The 23,324-nt window shown below is 45.6% G+C and overlaps 1 protein-coding gene across 1 annotated transcript in view; it reads right to left on the bottom strand.

Moving 5' to 3' along the window:
* Window positions 1-18,649: 18,649 nt before the first annotated feature.
* Ddah1 (dimethylarginine dimethylaminohydrolase 1) overlaps window positions 18,650-23,324 on the bottom strand; it is a 131,261-nt gene continuing 126,586 nt past the window's right edge. The window contains exons 5-6 of the mRNA XM_051165860.1: window positions 20,875-21,018; window positions 18,650-18,829 (exon numbers count right to left, since the gene is read on the bottom strand). Coding sequence (XP_051021817.1) covers window positions 18,713-18,829; window positions 20,875-21,018 — 261 coding nt within the window. The 3' untranslated portion in view covers window positions 18,650-18,712. The remainder of the gene's footprint in view (window positions 18,830-20,874; window positions 21,019-23,324) is intronic.

Below are 23,324 nucleotides of genomic sequence, written 5' to 3'. Positions count from 1 at the left end.
GTGTGTGTGTGTGTGTGTGTGTGTGTGTGTGTGTGTGTGTGTGTGTGTAAGAGAGAGGGAGTGGGACTGAGAGGAGGTAAGCCGAAAGCCAGAAGGTGAGGGGTTTGGTTAGTGGTTGTGAGTGCTTCCAGCTCCCAGCTCCCACCTTCTGTGCTCTTCCTGTCAGAGCCATGTGCACCCAAAGAACCCAGCGTAGTGCAGAGGCTTAAAGGGAGAAAGCAGTCAATCTTCTCTTTATTCTTCCTCGAATTTTCCTAGCCAGGCACCATTGTGAGTGAACGGCTTAAGATTGAGTCCATGCTGCTAGACCAAAGGCTCAGCAAGGCTAGCACCTTACTTTCAGCAATGCCTCTGAAACAGCGCGACTTCTGTGACACCCCAGGAAGAACTGCAGAGAAGCTAGCACCTGAATGTCCTCTGGTCTTAGTTCTGACACACTTGTACGGAGCCATCCCTCGCCGCAGCCTCCACTGTGGGCTCGCTCTCTGTGGTTTCTGACTCAAACCTCATTTTCTGGTTTTCAGCTTTGCTTTCCTCTGCTGTGAGTCATGCCTTTACCACTCACTGTATCAAGCTCAGGCAAGTTGCATAACTGCTCCGTGCCCAGGTTCCTCATCCACACTGCAAACGCCGCTCAGATAGGCGAGAAGTAAACACAAAACACTGGGAAACAGTAGCATTTGAACAGAAAGAAACAGGCAGGCTCGCCTCATGGGCCAATAGATATAAAAGACATTCAGTAGCTAGTTTCCTGCACAAATCCTGCAGGCATATGTCAGCCATTGCTGCTGTCTCACTTTTGTGACTTACTATCAGTATTAACACATCTTTCAGATCTTGTGTGTCTCAGTCCCATTTTGACGATGACCTTGTTTCCTCTCTCCTGCAGTTTTTCCTCTCTACTATGCTGCCTCGAGCAAGCCACACCCCCATCCTACCTTCTCTGTCTGAGCCAGTTCCCTCTGGCTCACACCACTAGATGGCCCACAGAGCGGAAGCAAAACCCACTGTTGTGTTTCTGATGGAGTGGTTGGGTGCCCTGTTTGCTTTTGCCCATGTCAAGCTGATGAGTGTGAGGGTGCATTTGTAGCTCCTCAACTCAACGGGCAGCGAGCTCACTTCACATGACTTAAACTTCTGGGTACTGGGCAATCTACAAGTGTTCCTTGTATAGCTGTGTGTTCTTGGCACAACTGTCAGGTGACTAAATATCAATTTGGACGTTTTTTTCTCACTAAAATAAGATATAGTACTTACGATGCTACAGTTTAAATTCATCATAGCCTTCGGTGTTACAGAATTTGGCTTCAGTTCTCTTTTTTGCTGTGGCTTTGTGGAATTATAGTAGTTCCCTTGAGTAAAAGAAAGAATGCGGGTGGAATTTGTTTCTTTTTCTTTTTTTTTAATGATAACTTTTTTATTATTTTTTTTTACATATACATTTATATTATTACACATACAGTCTCGATCAGCATTTCCATGTTTTGTGTATCTGCTTTTAAAGAAAAGATGTTGAACAGGCCATTTGTTGTGTTAGCTGACTGCAGCTCTTTAGATATTTGGTCTGCTATTGAATTTTTCATTAAAAGTATGTGGTTAACAGCACAAAAACAAACAAACAAACAAACAACAACAACAAAACCTGCTGGGTACTAACTCTAGAAGTTCCAAGTCAACCTGGGTCGCTGTCAATATTTGCTTCACTCAATCAACCACAGACAGCCTCGTAGATCTGTTGATGTAAGTACATACCTCTCCTATAGGAAGTCTGTCAACTTGCTTTTTTATTTGTTTGAGGCAGGTTTCTTTGTGTAGCTTTGGCTGGCCTGGAACTAGTTCTGTAGACCAGGTTGACCTTGAATTTACAGAGATCTTCCTGCCTCTGCCTTCCACGTGCTGGGACTAAAGGCTTTTGATGGGGCTAGTATTTTGCTTTTGTTTCATAAAGACAAATGATTGCATATGCTCTTTCTAAGTAGGAGTGTACCAATAGATGGGCCGGTGTTTTCCAGTGTATGCATTATCAAGGTATCTTTAGAAAGCACATTGCTAGGTACTGGAGAGGAAGCTCAGTGGTTAAGAGCAGTTGCTGCTGTGTAGAGGACCCTGTGCAGTTCCTAGTTCTCACCTTAGGTAGTTCACCAGTCACCTCTAATTTCAGGTCCTGGGTTTGCCACATCTTCTGGCCACGGCTAGTGCTGCATGCGTGGAGGGCACATACAGATAAGTAGGCACGTGCGCACACATACACACACTCACTCGCACACATACACAGAAATGAAAATAATTCTTAAAAATTTAATTTCAAGAGTATGTGTGTGTGTGTGTGTGTGTGTGTGTGAGAGAGAGAGAGAGAGAGAGAGAGAGAGAGAGAGAGAGAGAGAGAGAGAGGATGGACCGCTCATGTTGCCATCTTCCAGCCTCTCGCTCACGCTCTCCTGTCCCCAATGCTCAAGAGCGTCCTTTCAGGCCTGAAAAGGGCAGTTCAGTCTCCACCTTGCAAAACACTCTACCGCCCACTTACTGCTAACAGTGTGGTCCATGGTAGAGGGTAAATACCACAAGGGCAGGGGGCTTAGTTTTATTTTGGGAGTCTTTTAAGATGTTAGTCACAGGGCTTGGTTTGTAACTTTAAATACCTTTTAGGTAGGTACTTAGTCAAGTGGAATGAGCAAAGAAAATGTGCGAAAACTCCAGTAGGAAGAGACAAAAACCTCTGTTTTCAAAACAGTAGCCTTAGAGAAATAATGTCAGTGGCATGCATGGTGGGAGTGAAAATGAAAGGTTACTGCTGGCATTTTAAAGTCATTGTTTGCATAAAGTAAGGCAGGTATATGGCGGGGAGGGGTGCGGTTAGCATTAGCCTTGCGGGGAGGATAGTGTAAGCCTTATCTTACAGTATTTTTTTCACTTGTCTGGCTCATAGATACTGAAATATATTAACTTTTACTTGGTAAAAGAAAGGTTTGAGGGGAAAAGTGCACCTGGTAATATCTCAGAGGACTACTCCATTTTGCAGAAGAGAATTGGAGGTAGAGTACAAATAAGAGGAAAGGTGATTTCAGCATTTCACTAGGTGAATGAATGCACTACGGGAGATTGTAGTCATCTGTGCAGACATTGTAGGTTAGGCTTCTTCTATGGATATTTCAGTGCTCACTGATGTGAAATTGTCTCTCAGCCTTGCTGTGCACCTCCACAGAGCTGGTTCATAGGCTTGACATCACTGTAAGCCGTGCTCTTACTCCTTAGAGTGATCTTTCTAGGGGACCTTCTGAGCAGTGTTAGTGACAACTGTATCTCATTGTTTACTGTTCTCAGAGCAACAAACGGAGAGTTCTCTGACGTCATTCTGTGTGACAGGAAGATGGAGTCTTATTTCCCATGCTACTCACACCTACAATTTACATTTGCATTTCAATATAAAATTATGATAGCTGGCACTCCGCACCCTAGGTTTGGTGATAGGAAGCTGTCACCAGACTAAGTGACATCAGGGCCATCTTGTGTGAGAGTGATTTTTCGACTGGTCTGTTCCCCACACTGCTGTCTCAGTAGTGATGCTGGCCTTGCCACTTTCACTTTGGCCTCAGGGGCAGGATGGTCCCCTCTTTCACTGTGTGTGTGACCATGTGAATGCCAGAGGACAATCTTGGGTGTTGCTACTCAGTAATCATCCGCTTTGCTCTGAGACAAGCGTCTCTCACTGGCTTTGAGCTCGTCTGTTAGATTCACCTGGCTGGCCAGGAAGTCCCAGGAATCCCCCTGCCTTTTCCTCCTTACAAGCTCAGACCACCAAACCTGCCTTTTGACATGGGTTCTGGGACGGAACTCATGTTCTCGTGCTAGCCAGATAAGCACTTCACCCACGGAGCCGTCTCCCCAGCCTGTGCGAGGAAGTCCTAAGAGGTAGAACAAAGCTCCTTGACCACTGTGGTAACCACGAACCGCGGCTGGCTAGCTAGTGTTTTCATACAGTTACTCAGAACCAAGTTGTGTTCCAAATGTCAGGTGGACGTTGGAGTGAGTCCTTCACAGCACCGCAAAGAAACAGAGCAAAACACCTCACTGTTAATTTTTACAGCAAACACATAAACTTGTTATGTTTTAGGTATGTAATGTTAAATAAATGGCTGAAATCAACTTCAGCTGGTTCATTTATTATTTTAAGTGTGACTACTAAAAGTGAAATTACATATTTCACATTAGACTTCTGTGGAACAGCGGTGGTATAGAAGATACTGTGGAGTTACCCGTTGGTATTCGTTTCACAAGATCAGGGTCCCTTGGTCAGCTCATCAGTAGGACAGTCTTAGCTTGTGCCTAATTGCATGGAACTAAGCCAGGTTCCACTACTCTTCCCGTTTCCTTTGACATGTGAAAACCCGCACCTGTCCTCTAGTTCTAGAGAAATCACATAAGGTGGTGTGGGTGAGAATGGCCTTCATAGGCTCCTATGCTTGAACACTTGGTCCCCAGTGGGTGGACCTGTATGGGAAGGATTAGGAGGTGTAGCCTTGTTGGAGAAGGCGTGGCCTTGTTAGAGGAGGTGTGTTGCTGGGGCTTGGCTTTGAGGTCTCAAAAGCCCACACCATTCCCAGTCAGATCTCTCTGCCTTGTGTGTGTTCTTTACTGCTGCAGTGCCGTGCCTGTCTGTCTGGTCCCATGCTCTCTGTCATGATGGTTATCTGTCACCCTCTGAAACTGTAAGCCTCTAAAAAAAAACCTCTTTCTTTTATAAGCTGTCTTGGTCATAGTGTCTTATTATAGCAATAAAAAAAAAAAAAGTAACTAAGACACCATGTGAACCAGAAGCTGTGTTTTCACAGTCTCGATCCTTTCTGTGGACCAGGACAACATTTGAAAGACCTAACTCTGTGTTCCCACCTTCCCCAGCCCTCACACCATCCACAGACTAGTAGTCTCTGATTGTCTTCACTTTACCCTAGGGATCTTCCTCCTAGTCCATAAACTAGAGATGACTCATCCATTGTTTTGGGGATGGCTTTGGTGCCATCACTGCGTTGCCTCTGGAAAGCCCTATGCCTGGGCACATCCCGACGACATCTTCCTGTCTTTCCCTGGTTCTATTGGGGCCACGGTTGTGGGTCTCACAGCAAAGCAGAGTGAAAGAATGGCAAAGTCAGCCTCACCGCAGGGCAGACTTCTTGCTGGTTACTCTGCACGCCTTGGGTTGGCCCTCCCAGCGGATGGCAGCACCAGGCCTTCCTCATCTCTCCACACCAAGAAAACAAGCACGCCACCACTACCACCACCAGAGGGCGCCACGACTCCACTCCACCGCCCCCCCACCCCCCCTCTTGCAAAAAGCTGCGTTTTGCAAACATGGTTATTCAGATTTCTTTTGTTTTTAGGAGAAATCAAGGGTTGCTTATGGGGGGGGGGGGAAGGTGAGACAGGAAAAAGCAGAGATGAGAAGTGTAGTAAACACTCTGAAGGTGCCTTGCTGTGCCATCATTTGAGATATTCAACTCTATTAGAGCACTTGTTTTCAATGCTGGACAGAGGACAATGCTGAAGGTAAGGGCTGTGCTGCCAAACAGAATTGGCAGGCGGGCGGGCGGGGACTGGTGAGAGCCTCAGATCCAAGCCCATTAGCTCTGTGACTACCAACTGAGGCCCATGTCTTCCTTATAAGCACGGAAGTTTCAGCATTTACCTGCCAAGGCTCTACACTCCTGTCCTCATTCTAGTTCAGCAAGTGTTTTATCCACTGAGCCATCTCCGTAGCACGTTTACAGTTTTTGGTTTTCTTTTGATCAAGACGGCACCGGCTGTTGCTTACGGTGGGCTATGGTCCAAAGCTGAAGAGCTGGATTTGAGGAGGGTTGGAGAGTAGAATGGACAAGAACATGCCATACCAGAAAAGTGCCACTAGAGAGAGCAACGTGGCGCCTGTCTCTTTGGCCTAGGCAGACACTGAAAGGCTGTTGTATTCCAGGACTCAGCCTGACCTAGTTACTCTGTCACAGTTCTGTCAATTTTACCACTCTGAGCCAATTTCGCTCTCATGTCCATTTGCCTTTTCAGATCACTCACTGTTCACCGCAGTGGGAGGGGCCCAGCAGTCACCCACCTGTGAGGCTGCATCTGAGACCCTGACAGTGAAGGAACCAGTTCCAAGTAGCTGGGCTCCCATGTTGTCGCAGGAACATTGGCATCTGCGGTAATTACATGCACTTGAGTTTTAGAAAATGAAAAAGGAATGCTGGTTTCTTCCTTCTTTCCTCCCTCCCTCCCCCTCCCCCTCTCTCATTACTTTTTTTTTTTTTTTTGTCTTTCTCTCTCTCACTGAGCCTAGAACTAGAGTGGTTGCCAGCAAGCCCCGGTGAGACCTTCCTCTGTCGGATCTCAGAGCTTTACGGTTTCGGATGTGATTGTGGCTCTGCACAGCGCTTCATGCGAGTCTTTGGGATTCCACCTCAGGTCCTCCTGTCCGTGTGGCAGGCAGCGTTACCCACTGAGCAATCTCTTCAATCCACTGATCCTCGTGCCTGTGCGGCAGGCAGCGTTACCCACCCAACCGTCTTCTCAGTGCCCTGGCTGACTTTTTGACTCCAACCAACATCTAGTGAATGCAAAGTAGTATCTCGGCATAATTTGATTTTTTAAAAAAAAGAGATTTGTTTATTTTATGTGTGTGAATGCCTTGCTGACGTGTGTCTGTGCACCACGTGTGTACCTGGTGCCCGAGGAGGTCAGAAGAGAGCCCTGGATTCCCGGGAACTGGAGTTAAGGGTGGTTTTGAGCCACCATGTAGATGCTGGGAATTGAACCTGGTTCTCTGGAAGAACAAGGGCTCTCAGCTGCTGAGCCGTCTCTCCAGCCCTCCCTGTGATTTCAGTTGGCACATCCTTAGTAACTATTAATGCCAAACATTTGTTCATATGGCTATCGGCTATTTATTTGCATATATTCTTTGGAGAAGTATTTCTTCAATCTTTTGCCTATTTTCAAACTGTCATTTTTATGATGAAGTCACAAGAATTCTTTATGCATTCTAGATACAGTTTGTAAATACTTTCATTTAGTAAATTGTCTCTTCACTTTTTTATCTGTCTCCTTCAAAGTACAAACACTTTCAGGTTTGTTTGTTTGTTTGTTTGTTTGTTTTTTTCAAGACAGGGTTTCTCTGTGTAGCCTTGATTGTGTTGGAACTCACTCTATAGAGCAAGCTGGCCTCAAACTCAGAGATTTGCCTGCCTCTGCCTCCCAAGTACTAAGATTAAAGGCGTGTGCCTCCACTACCCCACTCTCAGTTTCAATAAGTCAACCTTGTTTTTGTTGTTGTTGTTGCTTGTGGTTTTGGTGTCATAAGAATTTAATGACAAATGCAAAGTCATGAAGATTTACTGATAGGCTTTCTTCTAAGAGATTTATGATTTTTTTTTTTTTGATACATGCTCTCACATAAGCTATGCTGGCCTTGAACTTAATATGCCATTCACCATAAGCTTGGACTTCGGATCCCCCTGCTATGACCCCCCTCCAAGTGCTAGGATTATAGAAAGATACCACCATACCCAGTTAGTACAGCCTTGTGACTCTATGCCAGGTCTTCGTGTGTGCTAAGAAAGCACTGTGAACTAACTGGCCCCTAACTCCCTCTTCTGAGAGTTTTATGTTTTACAGTCCTTACACTGGAGTTCTGATTCATATTAAGTTCTGTCTGTGACATGAAGGGGAGAAGCAAGCTTCACTCTTCTGCTTATGGATACCGGTTTTATCTTTCCCCTATTTCACAGCCTTGGTATTCTTGTTGAAAATAAGCTGATTGTAGGCACATGGCTTTGTTTCCAGGCTTTCAGTCAATTGCTCATCTGTAGCCTATCCTTACGCAGTCCTACACTGTCTCATTGTTTCTGAAGTTTTAAAACTGGGATGCGGGAGTCCTCCATCTCCCGCCCTCTCCAGTTTTCAGTAATGTTTTGGCTGTTCAGGGTACCTAGTGCTTCTATAGAAATCACTAAAACTTAAAGTTTCCAGGGTTGGAGAGATGGCTCAGCTGTTAAGAGCACTGGAATCTTCCAGAGGACCCAGGTTCGTTTCCCAGCATTCACATGACAGCTCACCCTTCTTTAACCCCAGGAGAGGTTTTTCTGTACTGGCTGTAAACACGATTTTGTTTTGATACCAAGTGTGGGATGTGAAACAGACTTGTGTGAGGGTGTGCAGTGTTTGTCCACTGGAATCAGACTCATGAGAGGACACGTGGTGTTTGTCGGCTAGAAGAAGAACTGCCTCTTGCAGGGGCTTGGTCTTTGCCGGCTGATAAACATCCTAGTACCGACTCTGAGAGGAGATATAAATGAGTGCAAAACTAGAGGCTTGATTTTTTGCCCTTTGCATCGATTTACATTGTTTGGATGTTCAATACCCAACTTCTAGATGCTCCTAGAGAGAAACACTCCAGAGAATGCTTCAAGGTTCCAGGTTCCGGCTGCTGCTCTGGGTTTCAGCTGCTGCAGCCGCAGTCACTTTTGATGACTTACTGCTTTGCTGTTTAACGGGTCTGCTAGAATCCTGATGATGAGGAATGGCATCCGCCGAAGGACCTGAGTCCCCAAAGGCCTACTTCTCCTGTCCCCATTAGCCTCTTTTCTCTCCTATCTCGGGTAGGTGAGTTGCAAGGGAGGATGAAGCATTAAAGGACCCCAATAAAGGTTGGAAAAGATCAAAGCCTACATCTTTCCATTTGCTAGTTCTCTGATTTCTTTTGGAAATGTCATGTTATCCTCAGAGAACATGCTTTATATTGCTTTTATTAGTTTGTTCATATTTCTGAATCTGTTCTATGGGGAACCGTTCTCTTATGGGTGTGCTTGTTCATCCTAAGTGCAGAGAAATACCATCTAAATATTGATCTTGCATCCCAAAATGCCGAGTTCAATTATTAGTTTTGATATTTTTCACACGTCCCTGAGGATTTTGTGGACAGACCACATGACCTACAAAGAGAGATGCTTTAGTGTTGCTTACTCCGTGGCCGATGGACTCAGCTGTTCTGTTTAAAAAGAAAAAAAAAGAAAAAGAAAAAAAGCTTTATCTCTTTCCTCTTATAGTTCTTCGGCTGGATGAGATGTCTGAGGCATCACTCCGGGCAGGGGTTCGGTGGGGCAGGGAGTGGGCGTGGGTCAGGAAGTTTTCTCCAGAGACTTGTGGTTTGTTGCTGAGCACTGAGCTCCATCAGCAGACTCAGGAATGTTTAGCTTGCCAGCAGGCTGTTCAGGGATGCCTCTGTCCTCTTATTGGTGCTGTCCTCTCAGAGAACAACCTCCACCCTTCTGGAAGGGGTTGGGCGAAAGAAGGAGATCTGTCCTGGGCCCCATGCCCTGTCTCCCCTCTCCCCCAAGTTCCTCACCACACCTGCCTCTCAGCAGCAGATGGGCTGGAACTAAGATGACCATCACCCATGTCTCACCCTTCTTCTGGAAGACAAACTTCACCTAGGGAGCTGTGTGAGCCTCAGAGAGCCCTGCTCTTTATTTGTCAGGTGGCAGCAGGCTTCTGTCTCATGGAACTGCGAGTGAGAAGGAAGGATGTGGTGGCCGCTCAAATGCCACAGCTGCTCACTGACCTCACCAATTTAGCCTGCTTTCCCTCCTTCCTTCTCTTCCTCCTTTCCTCTTTTTAATTTATCCATCTTCTCCTTTCCTTTCCTGTCTTCCTCTTCCCTTCCTTTTTTCATTAAAGGCCAAACCCAGGGCTGTGTACATGCTAGGCAAGTACTGTACAACTGAAGAAACATTTGGTTGGTCTATTCAATTGACCACTAGCAGTAACACTAAATGCTGGTTTCTTTGGAAGTAATTTTTCACCATTTCCCCCTCAACAGTAGAATCTTACACTGCAGGCAGAGTGCAGAAGACTTGGTATTGTCATTTTTAGATAAAGACAGTGTGTGTCTGTTCGGGAGTCTGAGGTGACAGAGGGGAATGGAAAGCCACCAAGGGCAGTAAAGGAGCAACACCCTACCCTGCTGTTCTTCCTGCCCGTACCCAGTGTTACTGGCTGGGGCAGTCTCTCTGCCACCACTCTTACATGCGGTTCTTCTGTTTGTTCATAAACATCCCAGTGAAAGGAACCTCACTGATTTTAAACTACTATCCCCATGAACAGTACAACCACAAAAAACCCAAACAGCGAGTCCCCGCCTACACGGGCTGGGTGGCCAAACAGAAGGTCAAACAGAAAAGGTGGGTGCTTCAGAGTTTTAAACAACTTCCTGTGACCAGAAGGTCCTGGGAGCAGCTGCACAGTGGCAACTTGAGGTTTGGAACCAAGTGCCCACAAGGCGCTTCTAAGTTTAGAATGAACACAGGGCTCATTGAAGAGGGCAGGCAGGCCGGGGTTGCGATGCGCTTTCTCTCCGAGGCCGATTTGCATCCAGTCATTTCCTGATACTCAGTGGAGGAGGAACCCGGCCACAGAACAGGCCTGAAGCTCAGAAACGCGCCAAGAATTAGGATTCCAGTGCCAGCCTTGTGAGACAGTGTTGGCGATGCGCCACCCCACCTCCAAGCCTCCTGACAGGCTGTTGCTCTCCATCATGGCACTGTGCAGATGCCCTCCGACCTCTCCAGCTTCCTCTTGGGCATCTCTGCCAGCTCGTTGCTGTGGGAGGCTGACCCTGTCAATCATCACCTGGATGTCGGTAGCATGGCACGGCCAATGGCATAAGCAGCATACCAGGGTGAGATGACAGAGGGGCTGGTATGTGCCTTTTCTGCTTGGGAGCCTGCTCTGGCTTTAAGACCTACCTTCTGGTCTTACTTTTGGTAGTACAATGCCCTGCCCTTGCCCTGCTGCGCTGAGGACTGCTGCTGACAGCTGGGTTTAGGGTGTCATTTGGCCTTCGTATACATCTTTAGCATTTAGACCTTGGAGCAGGATGCTCACCATCCTCTCCCCCAAGTGACAGTGAGTTCTGTTTCCTACTGGACCCCTTTTAAAGAATTCATCCTTATTTATTATTAACTTTCAAATCAATTTATCTAAGAGGCAGGCTCTTACTCTGTAGCTCAGGCTGGCCTGGAACTCCTAAAGTACTACGGTTACAAGTGGAAGAGAGGGCTTTTGGCCCCGGTGGCCATCTTGCCCCGGGAACAATGTTGCTTCTGTCGTCCCATTATTTTTAAGCTGAAGTAAAGCACAAGGGAGAAGGACTGGTGTTTCTGCCCTACTGTTAGCCCTAGGAAATCTCATACACTCCTCCGGGCCCCCAGGAAACAACATAGATGACTTTGTTCACATCCTGCCCTGGAATTTTGAGTCTCTGCTGGGCGCATGAATCAGTGTTTGTTCCACAACCTCCTTCCAGAAGCAATAAAGCTAATATTTCTACAGAGCTGGGCTCTCGCTTGGAACAGACCTTGTTTGCTGTCTGAAACCTTTCTGGGATCACCGTGGAAGAAGCAGTTATTGTGCTTTGCTGGGATCGAGGGTGTTTCAACTCGTAGCATCTGCTGTTCTGGTTGTGTTTTGGGGGAGCTTAACCTTCAAATGTCAGCCAATGAGTTTCTTTGTCCATGCACAGGCACATAAAATTACTTTTAAAGGGAGAAACAGTTGGTGGACAAATGGATGGTGTGGGTCAAGCGGTACAAAGTTCAGATACATATACTGAATGAGTTCTAGAGGCTTAATATATAGTCATATCTATAGGATCACAGCTGATAGCAACTATGGGATCACAGCTGACATCAGACATAGGATCACAGCAAAAAAAAAAAAAACAAAAAACAAAAAACAAAAAACTGCATTGCATACTTAAAATCTTGAAAAATGAAATGTTATATAGAGTCATATCCAGACATAGGATCACAGCTGACATCAGACATAGGATCACAGCAAAAAAAAAAAAAAAAAAAAAAAAAAAAAAAAAAACTGCATTGCATACTTAAAATCTTGAAAAATGAAATGTTTTAAACATTTTACACAATGCCAACTGTATTATGCCATTGCTTTATAATTTATAGGTACATCAAAATATCAAATTACAAAACTTAGATATAGGCCATTTAAATTCTTGTCTTTTATCCCAAATTTAAAAAAAAAAAAAATTAGGCTACAGAAAAGCAAACTGCCTTCTGATGGCCATATTAACAGAGCGAAGCTCTTTGTCTGCACCCAAAATCAAGCATCTGTGTATCAACAGAGGGGGCTTCCCAGCACGTAGCAGCATGCCATGGCTTACACGCATCCCGGCACAAGTCAACCCAGGCAGCGCTCTACCGAGTGTCTGCCTGGCACAGTCCTGAGTCGTCAGCTTATTTATAGTGACAGTAGCAGACTTGGCAGCTCAACAGCCTCTAACAGCCGATAGACCCAGACACCACATGCTAAAAGTAACCCAGCTCCCACTGCATTGGAAATACGTGCTTGTGGCGGGAAGAGGATAGGGACATTCCAGCTTTTCTAATGGAATAGGTGGATGGGACAGTCACCTCAGATGCTGTGAAACCCGGGAAACTCACCGTGGAAGCTGTCACACCAGCTCGGAGGCATCGATGATGAAAACCTCCAGTTATTTCTGGAGCGGTTGATTGATGTTTCAAATAGAAGCTGGCATTTTGATGGGAGCTAATGAGGATAATGATGATGCTAATGCTATTTACATTATGCCTTCCTTCCCAAGATCCCAGCAGTGCCTTTATCTTATCTGTGTTGAAAATGTCCCTTCAGAAGGCAGATGTTAGTAATCGTTTTAATTTTTTCTTTTTCTTCAGGAGAGCGGATAGAGGAAGAGCTGCTTGCTGGGTTTTCAGGTGCCACTCTGAGGGTAAGAAGAAATGTTTAAATGAATTGAACTTGGGGAAATAAAACAAAGAGAAACACTAGTCTTTCTCAGCTTCCAGTTGTCACTTACAATGCTGCCAGGCCAGCTATCATGGCATGACTCAAATCAAATGTCCTTGGAGAACCCTAACAGAGGACAAGTGCTGTCCAAGTACTTGGCCTTGGCATGCAGCGCCCTTGACATTCCAACATGCACTGCCTCACTATCCTTTTATACTTATCGATTTTAGCCAAATAGATCTACTTGCTTGACCCCACTGTCTGTTCTGTGTAACCTCCCCCCCCCATTTTTTTTTTTACCCTTTTTAGTTTATTTACATATTGTGTGTGTATATGCGTTTTGCTTGTACCCATGTCTGCGAGCCCTGTGTATCTCTGTGCACCATGAATATACAGTGCCTGCAGACGCCAGAAGAGGGCAGTGGATCCTTGAGATTGGGGTTACAGGACATTGTGAGCCACCATGTGGGTTTTGGAAATTGAACCTGGGTCCTGAGGAAGAGCAGTCAGTGCTCTTAACTGTTGTGCCATCTCTCCAGTCTCCCAGCACCCTTTCATGATGCCATCACTCTTGTGGCTTTAGTGCCTGTTTTCCCTGTCTTTTGGCGCATGCCATTTCCAGGAAGGCAGGGGCCGTGACTCTCCTTTCCCATAGAGCACATCTGCTTCTGGACTGTACAACCTATGCGCCTCCTGTGCTTCTGCTCAACATGCCCGTCCTGCCTGGACCCCTGCTACTCCCATGTCAACCAGCTGAAACCAGAGGAGAATCGGGCTCTCTCCAGACGCTTCTGGGTCTCCTCCACCTGGGAAGCTCAACCGAGAGGAGAGCAAGCAGCAAGTGTAGCAGTGGCTCATCCGTGCAGGCCAGGACCTCACTTGCCTTAGGCTACACACATTCTTTTCTTACAAAGCACTGAGCAACCTGAGACCTTCCTTGTACAGAACTGTGAACCATGTGTAAACCTCATTGTAAGCAAGCAATAGGTTGGGCCTCCTGAGCACTCTTTAGGTGATTCCTCTTTTGTATTCAAACACGTCCTGAAATGAAGAGAAATGGGTCCATCCAGCCTGGACTGGTTTTGGGTGTATATTCAGTAAGGAAGACAATAAGGAGTGAATTTTTTTTTGGGGGGGGGACCTCCATCTACCATCTCATATCTATATTTGATTAGCAGTGCATATGATTAAAATCAGAAGCATCATGGGAAAAGACATGCATCGTGAACAAATCCTTATGGAACCTATGCCTGTCGGTCAAGATTTGAAGTCATCATGTCTTGCTCCTTAGCAACCAAGTCCTCTTCCTCTTGGACCCATAAAAGAAAGTCCCAGACAGGAACCTGGTGCTCTGCCACTCCAGCTCAGATATCCCACTGTTTTTTGGCAATGTACCTGGCCTGTACTTTTGTTTTGCTTCTGGGAGAAAAAAAAAAAAAAATCTCTTTGCTACTTTGCTGTGGATAGACAGACACAGCATCACTCCTCTGAACAAGACGTGGAAACACCCAGTCCAGACACCACCAAACCCTTGTACTTTAATAGTTCTATGTTGCCTGTTGTTTAGTCCAAACTGTGTACTTGAGGTCTTACTTCCCCGCGTCTCCCAAGCAGGAAGCTCTCAGAAGACAGGGGCTGTGGCTCAGGGCCTGGCAAGGCTGGGTGCTTCTTAAGTGTGTGCTCTTAAAACTACTGTAGGCTTGTAGTCTTCAGTAGCATTCCCAGTTGTATCTTATCATAAGAAGGTATTAGTTCACCTGAGAAGAGGTTTCAGGCAAGATGAGTGAGGGAGCCCTTGCCATACAGGCTTCCCATAGAGAGGACCCCTCTTTCCCTGGGTGAGGAGCCACAGACTCTGGCACTCAGAAAGGGAAGGTTTCATTTTTTTTTCTTCTTTCTTTCTTTTAATTTTTTTTTAGGTTTTATTTTCTGTTTGGTCAAGAGCAGGTTTGCAGAGTGTCACTTGGCAATTTTAGTGTCAACCTAAATAGTAGAGAATTCACTAACGACATCATCTGAAAGGGTATGAGTAGATCAACAGCTTCCCCAAAGAGCGTCAGGATGCTCTGTGCGTCTGGTGGACAGTGTAGTGTAACATCTCCTTACAACAGGTTTACGAGGCTGTGTGGAAGCTTCTAGGTGGCGAGTTTTGACAGCCTAAGGAGCCCTAATAGCAATGGGGACATAACAGATGTGTGTGATATCACAGTGTGACTTAGACAGGGCCACGCTAACTGTATTGCGGAATATTGGGACTGTTATAGCTGATGATATGTATCTGTCTTTACTGAGCTGGAGAGATGCCTCGAAATATTGCTGAGCAAAAAAAAAAAAAAAAAAAAAAAAAAAAAAGTAGACTCTAGAACATTATAAGGATGTTAAATTATTAAAAATTTACATTAACATCTATTCATAAATATGTGGTAACAAAAATGTTAGCAGTAGTATCTATGGGTGATAAAATTTTGGGTAATTCTTCTTTAATTAAAAATTTAAATACATTTTATTTATTATTAGCATTGTGTGTGTATGAGATACAGCAACGGCTGTGTGCATGCCACCTTGCAAATGTGAATATCACAGGACAACTTATGGGGCCCTAGGGGTTGAGTTCTGCATGTCCAGCTTCTGTGGTAAGGACTTTTAGCTGCTGAGCTATTTTGCTAGCCCCATCTTTACCTTTTAAGTAGTATTTTTTTTTGTATTGATTGGATTTTATTTTTACAGCAAATTGTTGTTGTTTTTAATAAAACACAGCTCTTTGGGTTTACAAGAAGTTATTGGAATATAAGAACCTCATAAAAAATAACCTTCAAATTTCCTTTAAAATGCTTACTGTAGAACAAATGAAAACCAAAGCTCATTCCAAAGCAGTTTTATCCCTGTGTGTTCACTTACATAGAGACAGGTCTCAGGAAGCCATTTTCCTGTCAGTACAGCATGTACTTTGACCCTAGTCACTTGCCCAGCCTCTCCTGTTTCTCTCCCTTCCTCATGCTACTCCCCTTAATTTCTCATCATGAACAAAGAAAGAGAAATAATTCAGCTTAGCCCCAAACGAAATGCAGAAATGTGCCAGCTGTGTAACACAGTTAAAGGAAAGAAGAGACAGACACCACCGGGCACAGCACAATGCACTTTATTCTGTCTCGACCAATGTACAATAGGAGTGGGTGGCAGGAAACTAGTGTCGGTGCAGAGCTCCTCTGGACTAACAGGTTGTGGGAGGTATGACTGGCTTTGGCACACAGACTGGATAACCATACATTGCCTGGCAGATGACAGGCAAGGAGATAAAAAGAAAAAAAAAAAAAAGCACGAAGATAACCCCCATGTGAATCATGTCTGAATTCTGTAGCATGTTAAAGAGTGAATGGTTACAGGGACCAACATGCAACGCCACATAAGCCACACTGTGAAACTACAGACTATCTGACTTTTCCTTAGAGAGCAGAGATGACGGCCTTAGTAGTAGCACATAAGAGCAAGCAACCCACCAGCTAAAGACACAGCGCTAAACGACACAGTCCTCCTAGATAACCTTTTCACTAAACCAAGTCATATTGACCCAATGATTCTAACTCAACTGATACTTAAATGTCAATTCCTCATGTCTTTATAGTGTCAGAAGGCATTGCTGTTAGTGTTCCTGTCTTCGTAAGACACAAGAGGGGAACTTAGGTAGTGACATCTTTCCTTCTCAAAAGATAACGGTATGCTGATGAGAAGAAAGAAACAATGCTACTGTGCTGCGAGCTTTCGGAGTTTCCACATCATCATACCACACGGGGAGTCCAAAGAGCAGAGGAAGACGGGGAAGGGGCCAAGACTCTCATCCTTTTCTCAAGACAAATGAGGAAGGAGGGAAGCAAAGGAAAGGGGAACTGGAAACCGCCGCTGGTAGAAAAAACTGTCGCAATGAAAAGCCTATTCACGTGTAACTGACTAAACATAACGGAGGGCAGTTATTTAATCAGGATGATAGAAGGTGTTGCTAGTGACAACACGTGCAGGCTAGCCCATACCGGCTCAGTGGGTGGTTATTATTCTGTGGCTGATTTTGAGATGCTCACCTCTCACAGGAAGAATTTCCACTTTTTGCCAGTGTAGGGCCAAACTTAACCCTAAAAGGCAACCATATTTGCTGAGAACATTTTTTTTTTTTATTACTTTGGGCATGTGGCTCACATTCCTTTGCCCCGGGGCGGGGGGGGAGGGGGGAACATATTATCCACCCATGATGAGATGTTTTGAGATATGATAGTGACCAAGATATGGTTCAGTCACAGGGTGCACATAGTTAGATATCCGCATGTGATGTGAGTCTAAAGTTAGACAGCGAGAAAGAGATGGGGCCGACTTCTTCAGAAAGGTGAATTAGAGAGGAATAATAATAAAGGATGTCTTGGTTTTCCTGGGCCTTTCTCACTTCTTTCTGCTGAGGGGGAATGCAGCGAAGGCAATTCTCTCTTGCTCACCAAGATAAGAAACACTGATCACCAAGAGAGGGGAGGAGGAGAGACAGCCCTGCAGTGAGCTTTCTGTGCTGGTTCGGTTCCTTGTAAAGACACATGTCCCTCGCCTGAGCCTCCAGCTTTGAGAAAGGAATGCTCTCTCCTTTCCTGTGGCATTGTTCTTTGTAAGAGACCTGTGCTAGCTGAATGTTGGTGTAATTTGAAGGCTAAAAAGGAAACGAGTTTCAGTTGGATTCCACAGCAAACATTCACGGATATTTCACAGGAGACTCATACATTGTTTGGGGTTGACTTTAGGAACCATTTCCTGATTGCGCTCCTAGACCTTGGGTGGGGGCAGCTCCCTCTGGCTCTCACCAGACCATCAACAAGCATTTCAGATGATGCTCAGCCTCTTTTGAAGGAAATGACTTTTCAAGGTCACGATGATTCTAATGGGTAAATACAAGGTGAGTCAGAAAGAAGCTGAAAAGGCGGGGGGGAGGGGCGGAAGGTCGAGTGGAAAAGAAATTCCTCCGTATTCCCATAGGACCAGCCATGAGGCAAAATTGTGCCATCTCTCTAAGATATTCACATGGGGTGTTTCCAGGCTTTGTAACCTATCTCCTGGGGCCAAATACCTTCCTAGATGTGCTAATGGCAGACACTTTAGGGATGTACCTCAGTGGGGTTCCTGTCTCACCAGTCACTCTGATTTTGGCCAGTTCTGCTGAGGACCCATAGTTCTCCTCTAGGGGATGAAAGGGGGGGGGGGGGGGGGGGGGGGAAGGAAAGGATGGAGGGAGGGAGGGCTGGTGATGGTAGGAGATGTGGCCATGAGACAGAGGAGAAGGAGTGCACACAGAGTGGGTCTTCAGGAAGTTATCTAGAATGCAAGACCCTGGATAAAGCCAAGGTCAAGGTGGCTATGAAAGCAGATAGGTTTGTTTAGAGTTGAGAAGAGCAGGGGTTGGGAAAAACCCATGGGCCAGGGAATTTCACAGGAATCAAATGTGATTCATGACACAGAGAAAAAAAAGCCCCTTGCTTCTCTGGCTGAACAAGAAGACAGTTTTTTACAATACCCTGCAACTATTTCATTTCCACGCTAATAACACAAACACTGAAATGAATGTTCCCACACTATAAATCACATTTCAACGATTCGTTAGTTTTGTATTTGCTAGGTTGCTTAATTCAATTAGCAAATCCACAGGTTAGGTACCACCGTGAGGAAAAGGGGGGTGTGGAAAACGAAGCAATTAAAATTGGAATTAATTTTGTTTTTTTTTTTGTTTGTTTGTTTTGTTTTTGTAAACAAGTGTTAGCAGCACAGTGGCACAGTAGATTGTCAAGGAAAACAAGAGGTTAGGGTACAGAGTCAGTCGCCAGCCAGCATGGCCTAGGCCACTTGCTGGCCACAGGGGAGGGACTCTGCCTCAGGAGTCCATCTTCTTGTTAATAAAAACAGAGGAGCAGGTGAGCAGACCGTCCACTTTTTCCATTTCCGAATTGCTCACAGGGATCAGCAGATGGTCCTTCAGTTTCTCATAAACCTGCGAGATTGTGGGAATCAAGAGGGGGGTGTTGTTAACTTAGCACTATGGCATAATAATGTTTATTATCAGGCTTATAATCATTATTACAATAGTATTTTCTTACCCGCCAGCAATCAATCAAGACATAGACACCTGTTATATTTTAAAATAGCCTTAGTTAACCTGGGGCAGGGCAGATATCAATCCTCTAAACTATTTCCCATAGTGGGGGCAGGTATGGGATACCTGCCCTAATCCCACACCATCTGGTTCTAATAATTTCTATCAAGCTATCTCCCATCCATAATCCCAGATACTTGCTAATGTTCTTCATCTGGGCCAAATCCTCCATCCACACCGGCCATGTGCTTCTCACCTAACCAATGATGGCGCAACCTTCTCCTCTCTTCTCTTCTGGCCTTCTTCCCAAGATTCTCTGTCTCCCCACGCCCCGGGAACCTTAGCCACGCCTATCTCATTTGCCCTGCCCAGGTGTGATGATCTTTTATTAATTAGCATCAAAATACATCAGACCAACAGGGAAGAGGAGGTGAGGGTTACACCATGGCCCATGTCAACACCCTTAGGGACAGAGAACTAATTCAGTTTGTGTATCTAGGCTTTTCCATCACTTAAACCCAAGGTGCACATGTCCATAGACCTCCACTAAGCTGATCACACATGGTTGACCTCCTGTTCTGTGCTTTAACTTCAAAGTGAAGGACGTGTCACCAATGTGACTGCTGCCAGAGCTGCCTTCGCTCTGACATTGTCATTCCTAAATTAAGTAGTTATCAAAACCCCACGGGTGCGTGTTCAGTTCGAACACCCCTCCCTCTCTTCACTTTAATGCACTTTTAACTACACTCTTATGTTCCTCTCCTTACCAACTCTACTAGAAAAACGTGACAGAATGTAAGTTAAGTGCGTGCTGCCAGTCACACTGTGCTTAAATTATAGGTGAGAATTTTATAGCATCTTTCGACCGTAATGGAAAGTATGTGTCAAAACATCAAATTAACAGTCCACAGATTTTTTTCCTCCTTGTGATCAAAAACACACTTTAAAAAACAAGTACTTGAAAATGCTGCTCAAAAGCAACCTGCCTTGATTCTTTCTGAAACACTGTGTTCCTTAAAATTCAGCACACGGTGTTGCAGTGTAGGAGCCGGCTGGGTTCCAAATCCAGTCCCATCAACTTCCTACTGCCATTGCAGTTAAGTGACGTTCCTTCCAAGCCTGTTCACAACACTACTACTCTAGGGCTGTTATAGGGACTAAAGGCATGCTTCGGGCATGCTCAGCCCGGTGCCTGACCCAGAAAGACCCCTGGTGAACAAGGGCGTTACTGATGTTATTCTACTGTTGATGGACACAGGGCTGAACTGAGAGGCAGCTAATGACATTCGGTTGCTAGGTGATCGATGAGGCTGGAGAGGCATGAAGTCCTCAAAGTGGGCTCTGTGGACTTGGGTCTTGTTCATATTGCAGACTCTAGGCTGGGAGCCCAGAAACCTGCAGTGTGAACAACCCTGGTGTGTAAGAGTGTAAGATCCATTGTTCATTTACGAGCCCCGTTAGCCCTTGTCTGAGATCGGGAGTCCTCTATTTTCCTCAGGTCTATTATGGTAAGAGAATAAAATAACCTCTGCATTCCTCCAGGTTCTTTTCATGTGCTAACAGGGTGACAACGCCTCCCCCCCCCCCCCCCGCCCCAATCAGAGGATAAACCTAGTCTCTGTAAAAAGTAGAGCGAGGGTTGAAGAAATGATTTGATTGGTAAAGCGATGGCCTGGCATGCCTGAGCACCTTTGCAAGAATCCATGTAGATGAAGCCGGGTGTGCTGACTTATACTTGTAACCCTAGCACTGAGGCAGTGGAGACCTGCGGTCTGGTCCCTGGGCTTGCAGGATCTTGTGTAGGCCTTAATAATGGCCCCTTTACTCTCGACGGTCCTTTCTGCTGCCTCGGTGTTTTGATATGTACAGCAAAATGGAGTCCTCTTTTGTCACCGTGGGAAAGTCCCCAGAGTGGCTAGCTGCAGGACAGATGGGGTTTTTACCTTTGCACTTTCTGGGTACTCTTCTGGGGTTCGGTGCAGCAAGACATGGCCTTTGCTGGGGATATTTAGATAGATACAGTTGGCAGCCATGTCGTCGGGTACAGTGAGCTTGTCATAACGATGGTCACTCATCTGCTGCATGATCTACAAGAACAAACAAAGCAGGCTGAGTGGGGCTTCCCAAACATGCAGAGAATGGCAGCAGGGTGGGACAGACCTGTGAGGGGCCACCTTAGACTGCGCAGCCTACGCTCCGGGATGTCACTGCTAGCCACTCGGAACCAGACGAAAAGAGCCTGATTGAGCGGTGATCTTGTAAGTGCCCTCGGTCCCTGAGAGCTTGCGTTTTATCTCTGTTTTTAAAGGTTAAAATGTCTCTGATTTTGGCACGTTCCTAAGACATAGCAGTGGTATATGAAACAATCAGGGTCGCCACTCCCCTGCTCTTGCCCAGTCTACTCCTAATGACCTCCTGTCTCCTTCCAACTCGTCCCCTTTCTACTTTTAGTGTCTTTCTCTGATCCATTTTGAGATGTAAACCAATTCTGTACTACGAAAACATCTCTTAGTCACTTCACTTTACTCTTTCCCAGCTGTCACAGTTGAGACAGCACCACAGGGTACTAGAGAGAAACTCAGTGACTGGACACCTCAAAGACATCCTCAAAACACAGTCTGTAATGGCCACTGCTACCCACTCAAGACTAGACACAAATAAACAAACCCCAGAAAATCCACTATGCTCATTGGCTTGGTGAGGCAGGTTTTGGCCCAATCCGCTGAGGCAGGGCCCTTCCACCTTCAAAGAGCACTGGAAGAGCCAGTGAGTGGTGGTTGCAGCTGAGCTCTCAGTAAGCACAGGATTCATGTATTCTCTACTCACAGGGAAGAGAAAACACAGGATACACGGAAAGAGAAAGACTGCTCGCTACGTGGTCTCACTGGGATCTCCTTTCCACTCAGCAGGTGGGCAGATCTCCCACCTGTCCCTCTGACTCATGTGTGCCCAGGGGCGACTACAGGGCACAAGGGCAGTTCGTTGTCGGTGCCCACTCCTTGTTTACCATCAGGGAACACACTGCAGTCTCAGCAAGCACCAACAGGAGAGTAGGCTTCCTTCCTGCTCAGCCCCTCCCCCACAGCAGCTTCCCTGAGGGGCGGTTCTCTCCTTCTCTGGCCCTTTCTTGAGCTTTCTTCACTTGGTGGCATTTATTTGAATTCTAATCTTTGCTTTTCCTCACTCTGCTCTTTATCCCTTTCCCCGAGCTTCGTGCATGATAGCTTCTGAGGGACCATTCCAGAAATTACTGACATAAGGGCCAACAGCCAAGCTAGAATGGTTTGAAGATAGTTTCATTTTTTCTTTCATTACTGGGACAAAAAGAATTATAATTTTCCTAATGGGGGATAATCTAATGCTGAAGATCTATGGAGCAATTTGCTGATAAATTCTACTGAGAATTACTCTTAAAATAAATGCCTTAACAAAGCACCAGAGCTACCTCGGGAGAACCCTTCCAATTAATTTATCAAGACCTCCTTGGTTATCATTCTGTGGCAAATTATAAACCATGCTGTAAGAAATGACTTTTAATAATTAATGAGCAGGTTCCACGTGGAGCTGTGAACAGCGCTGTTCAACTCAAAACCCGAAAGCTCCATATATCAGGGGTAGCCTGTCTGTCTATCTTTCTAGAGGATTGTGAAATGCTAATTGTAGATAATAAACAAGCAACCGTTCTTTTTCATGGAAAAGACGAAGGTGTTTATTCTAGACATGAAGAACTTCGGCCATGCTGGCTGAGGACCAGCTTTCCCCTTCCCTGTCCGAGTGTTCATTTGCATTGAATGGTGAGATGGTTTGTCATTTACAGCTGTGTGCAGGAGATGCAGGCCTATACATACATAATGGAGTGAATCTGCTGTTTAGGGCATAGAAAAAGGTGCAGGGATCACATATTTTCATGCTGCGTGCATGTGTGCGTGTGCATGTATGTGTGTGAGTGTGTGTGTTTGTGTGTGTATGTGTGAGTATGTATGTGTGTGAGTGTGTGTGTTTGTGTGTGTATGTGTGAGTGTGTTTGTGTGAGTGTGTGTGTTTGTGTATGTGTGAGTATGTGTGTTTGTGTGTGTGTATGTATGTATGCGCATACTACAGAATGAGCTTACACTGTCTCACCCTGGAAGGACCCGGACTCCCAGGGACCATGCTAAGGCGAGGCTAACCAACAGGCTTTCTCTCCTCTGCTCGGATTTACAAGAGTCTTGTGAGAAGATGAGCATTGTCTTAAGCATCCCAAGAATGCAACTGCTGCGCAGATTTGTGTTCTGGAGTCATTCCTCTTAAGAAGGATGGAGGAAGTGGCTTTCTTCCCGAATTCTAGGCAAAGTGCCTGTGTAACGGTACGGACTGAACTTCCTGCTTGCCACAGTACCCCACACCAGATCGG

The sequence above is a fragment of the Acomys russatus genome, chromosome 23 (genome assembly GCF_903995435.1).
Source record: "Acomys russatus chromosome 23, mAcoRus1.1, whole genome shotgun sequence".
NCBI classification, from domain to species: Eukaryota; Metazoa; Chordata; class Mammalia; order Rodentia; family Muridae; genus Acomys; species Acomys russatus.
Note: the sequence above shows the minus strand (reverse complement) of the source record. Positions and strands in the feature narration are given on the sequence as shown.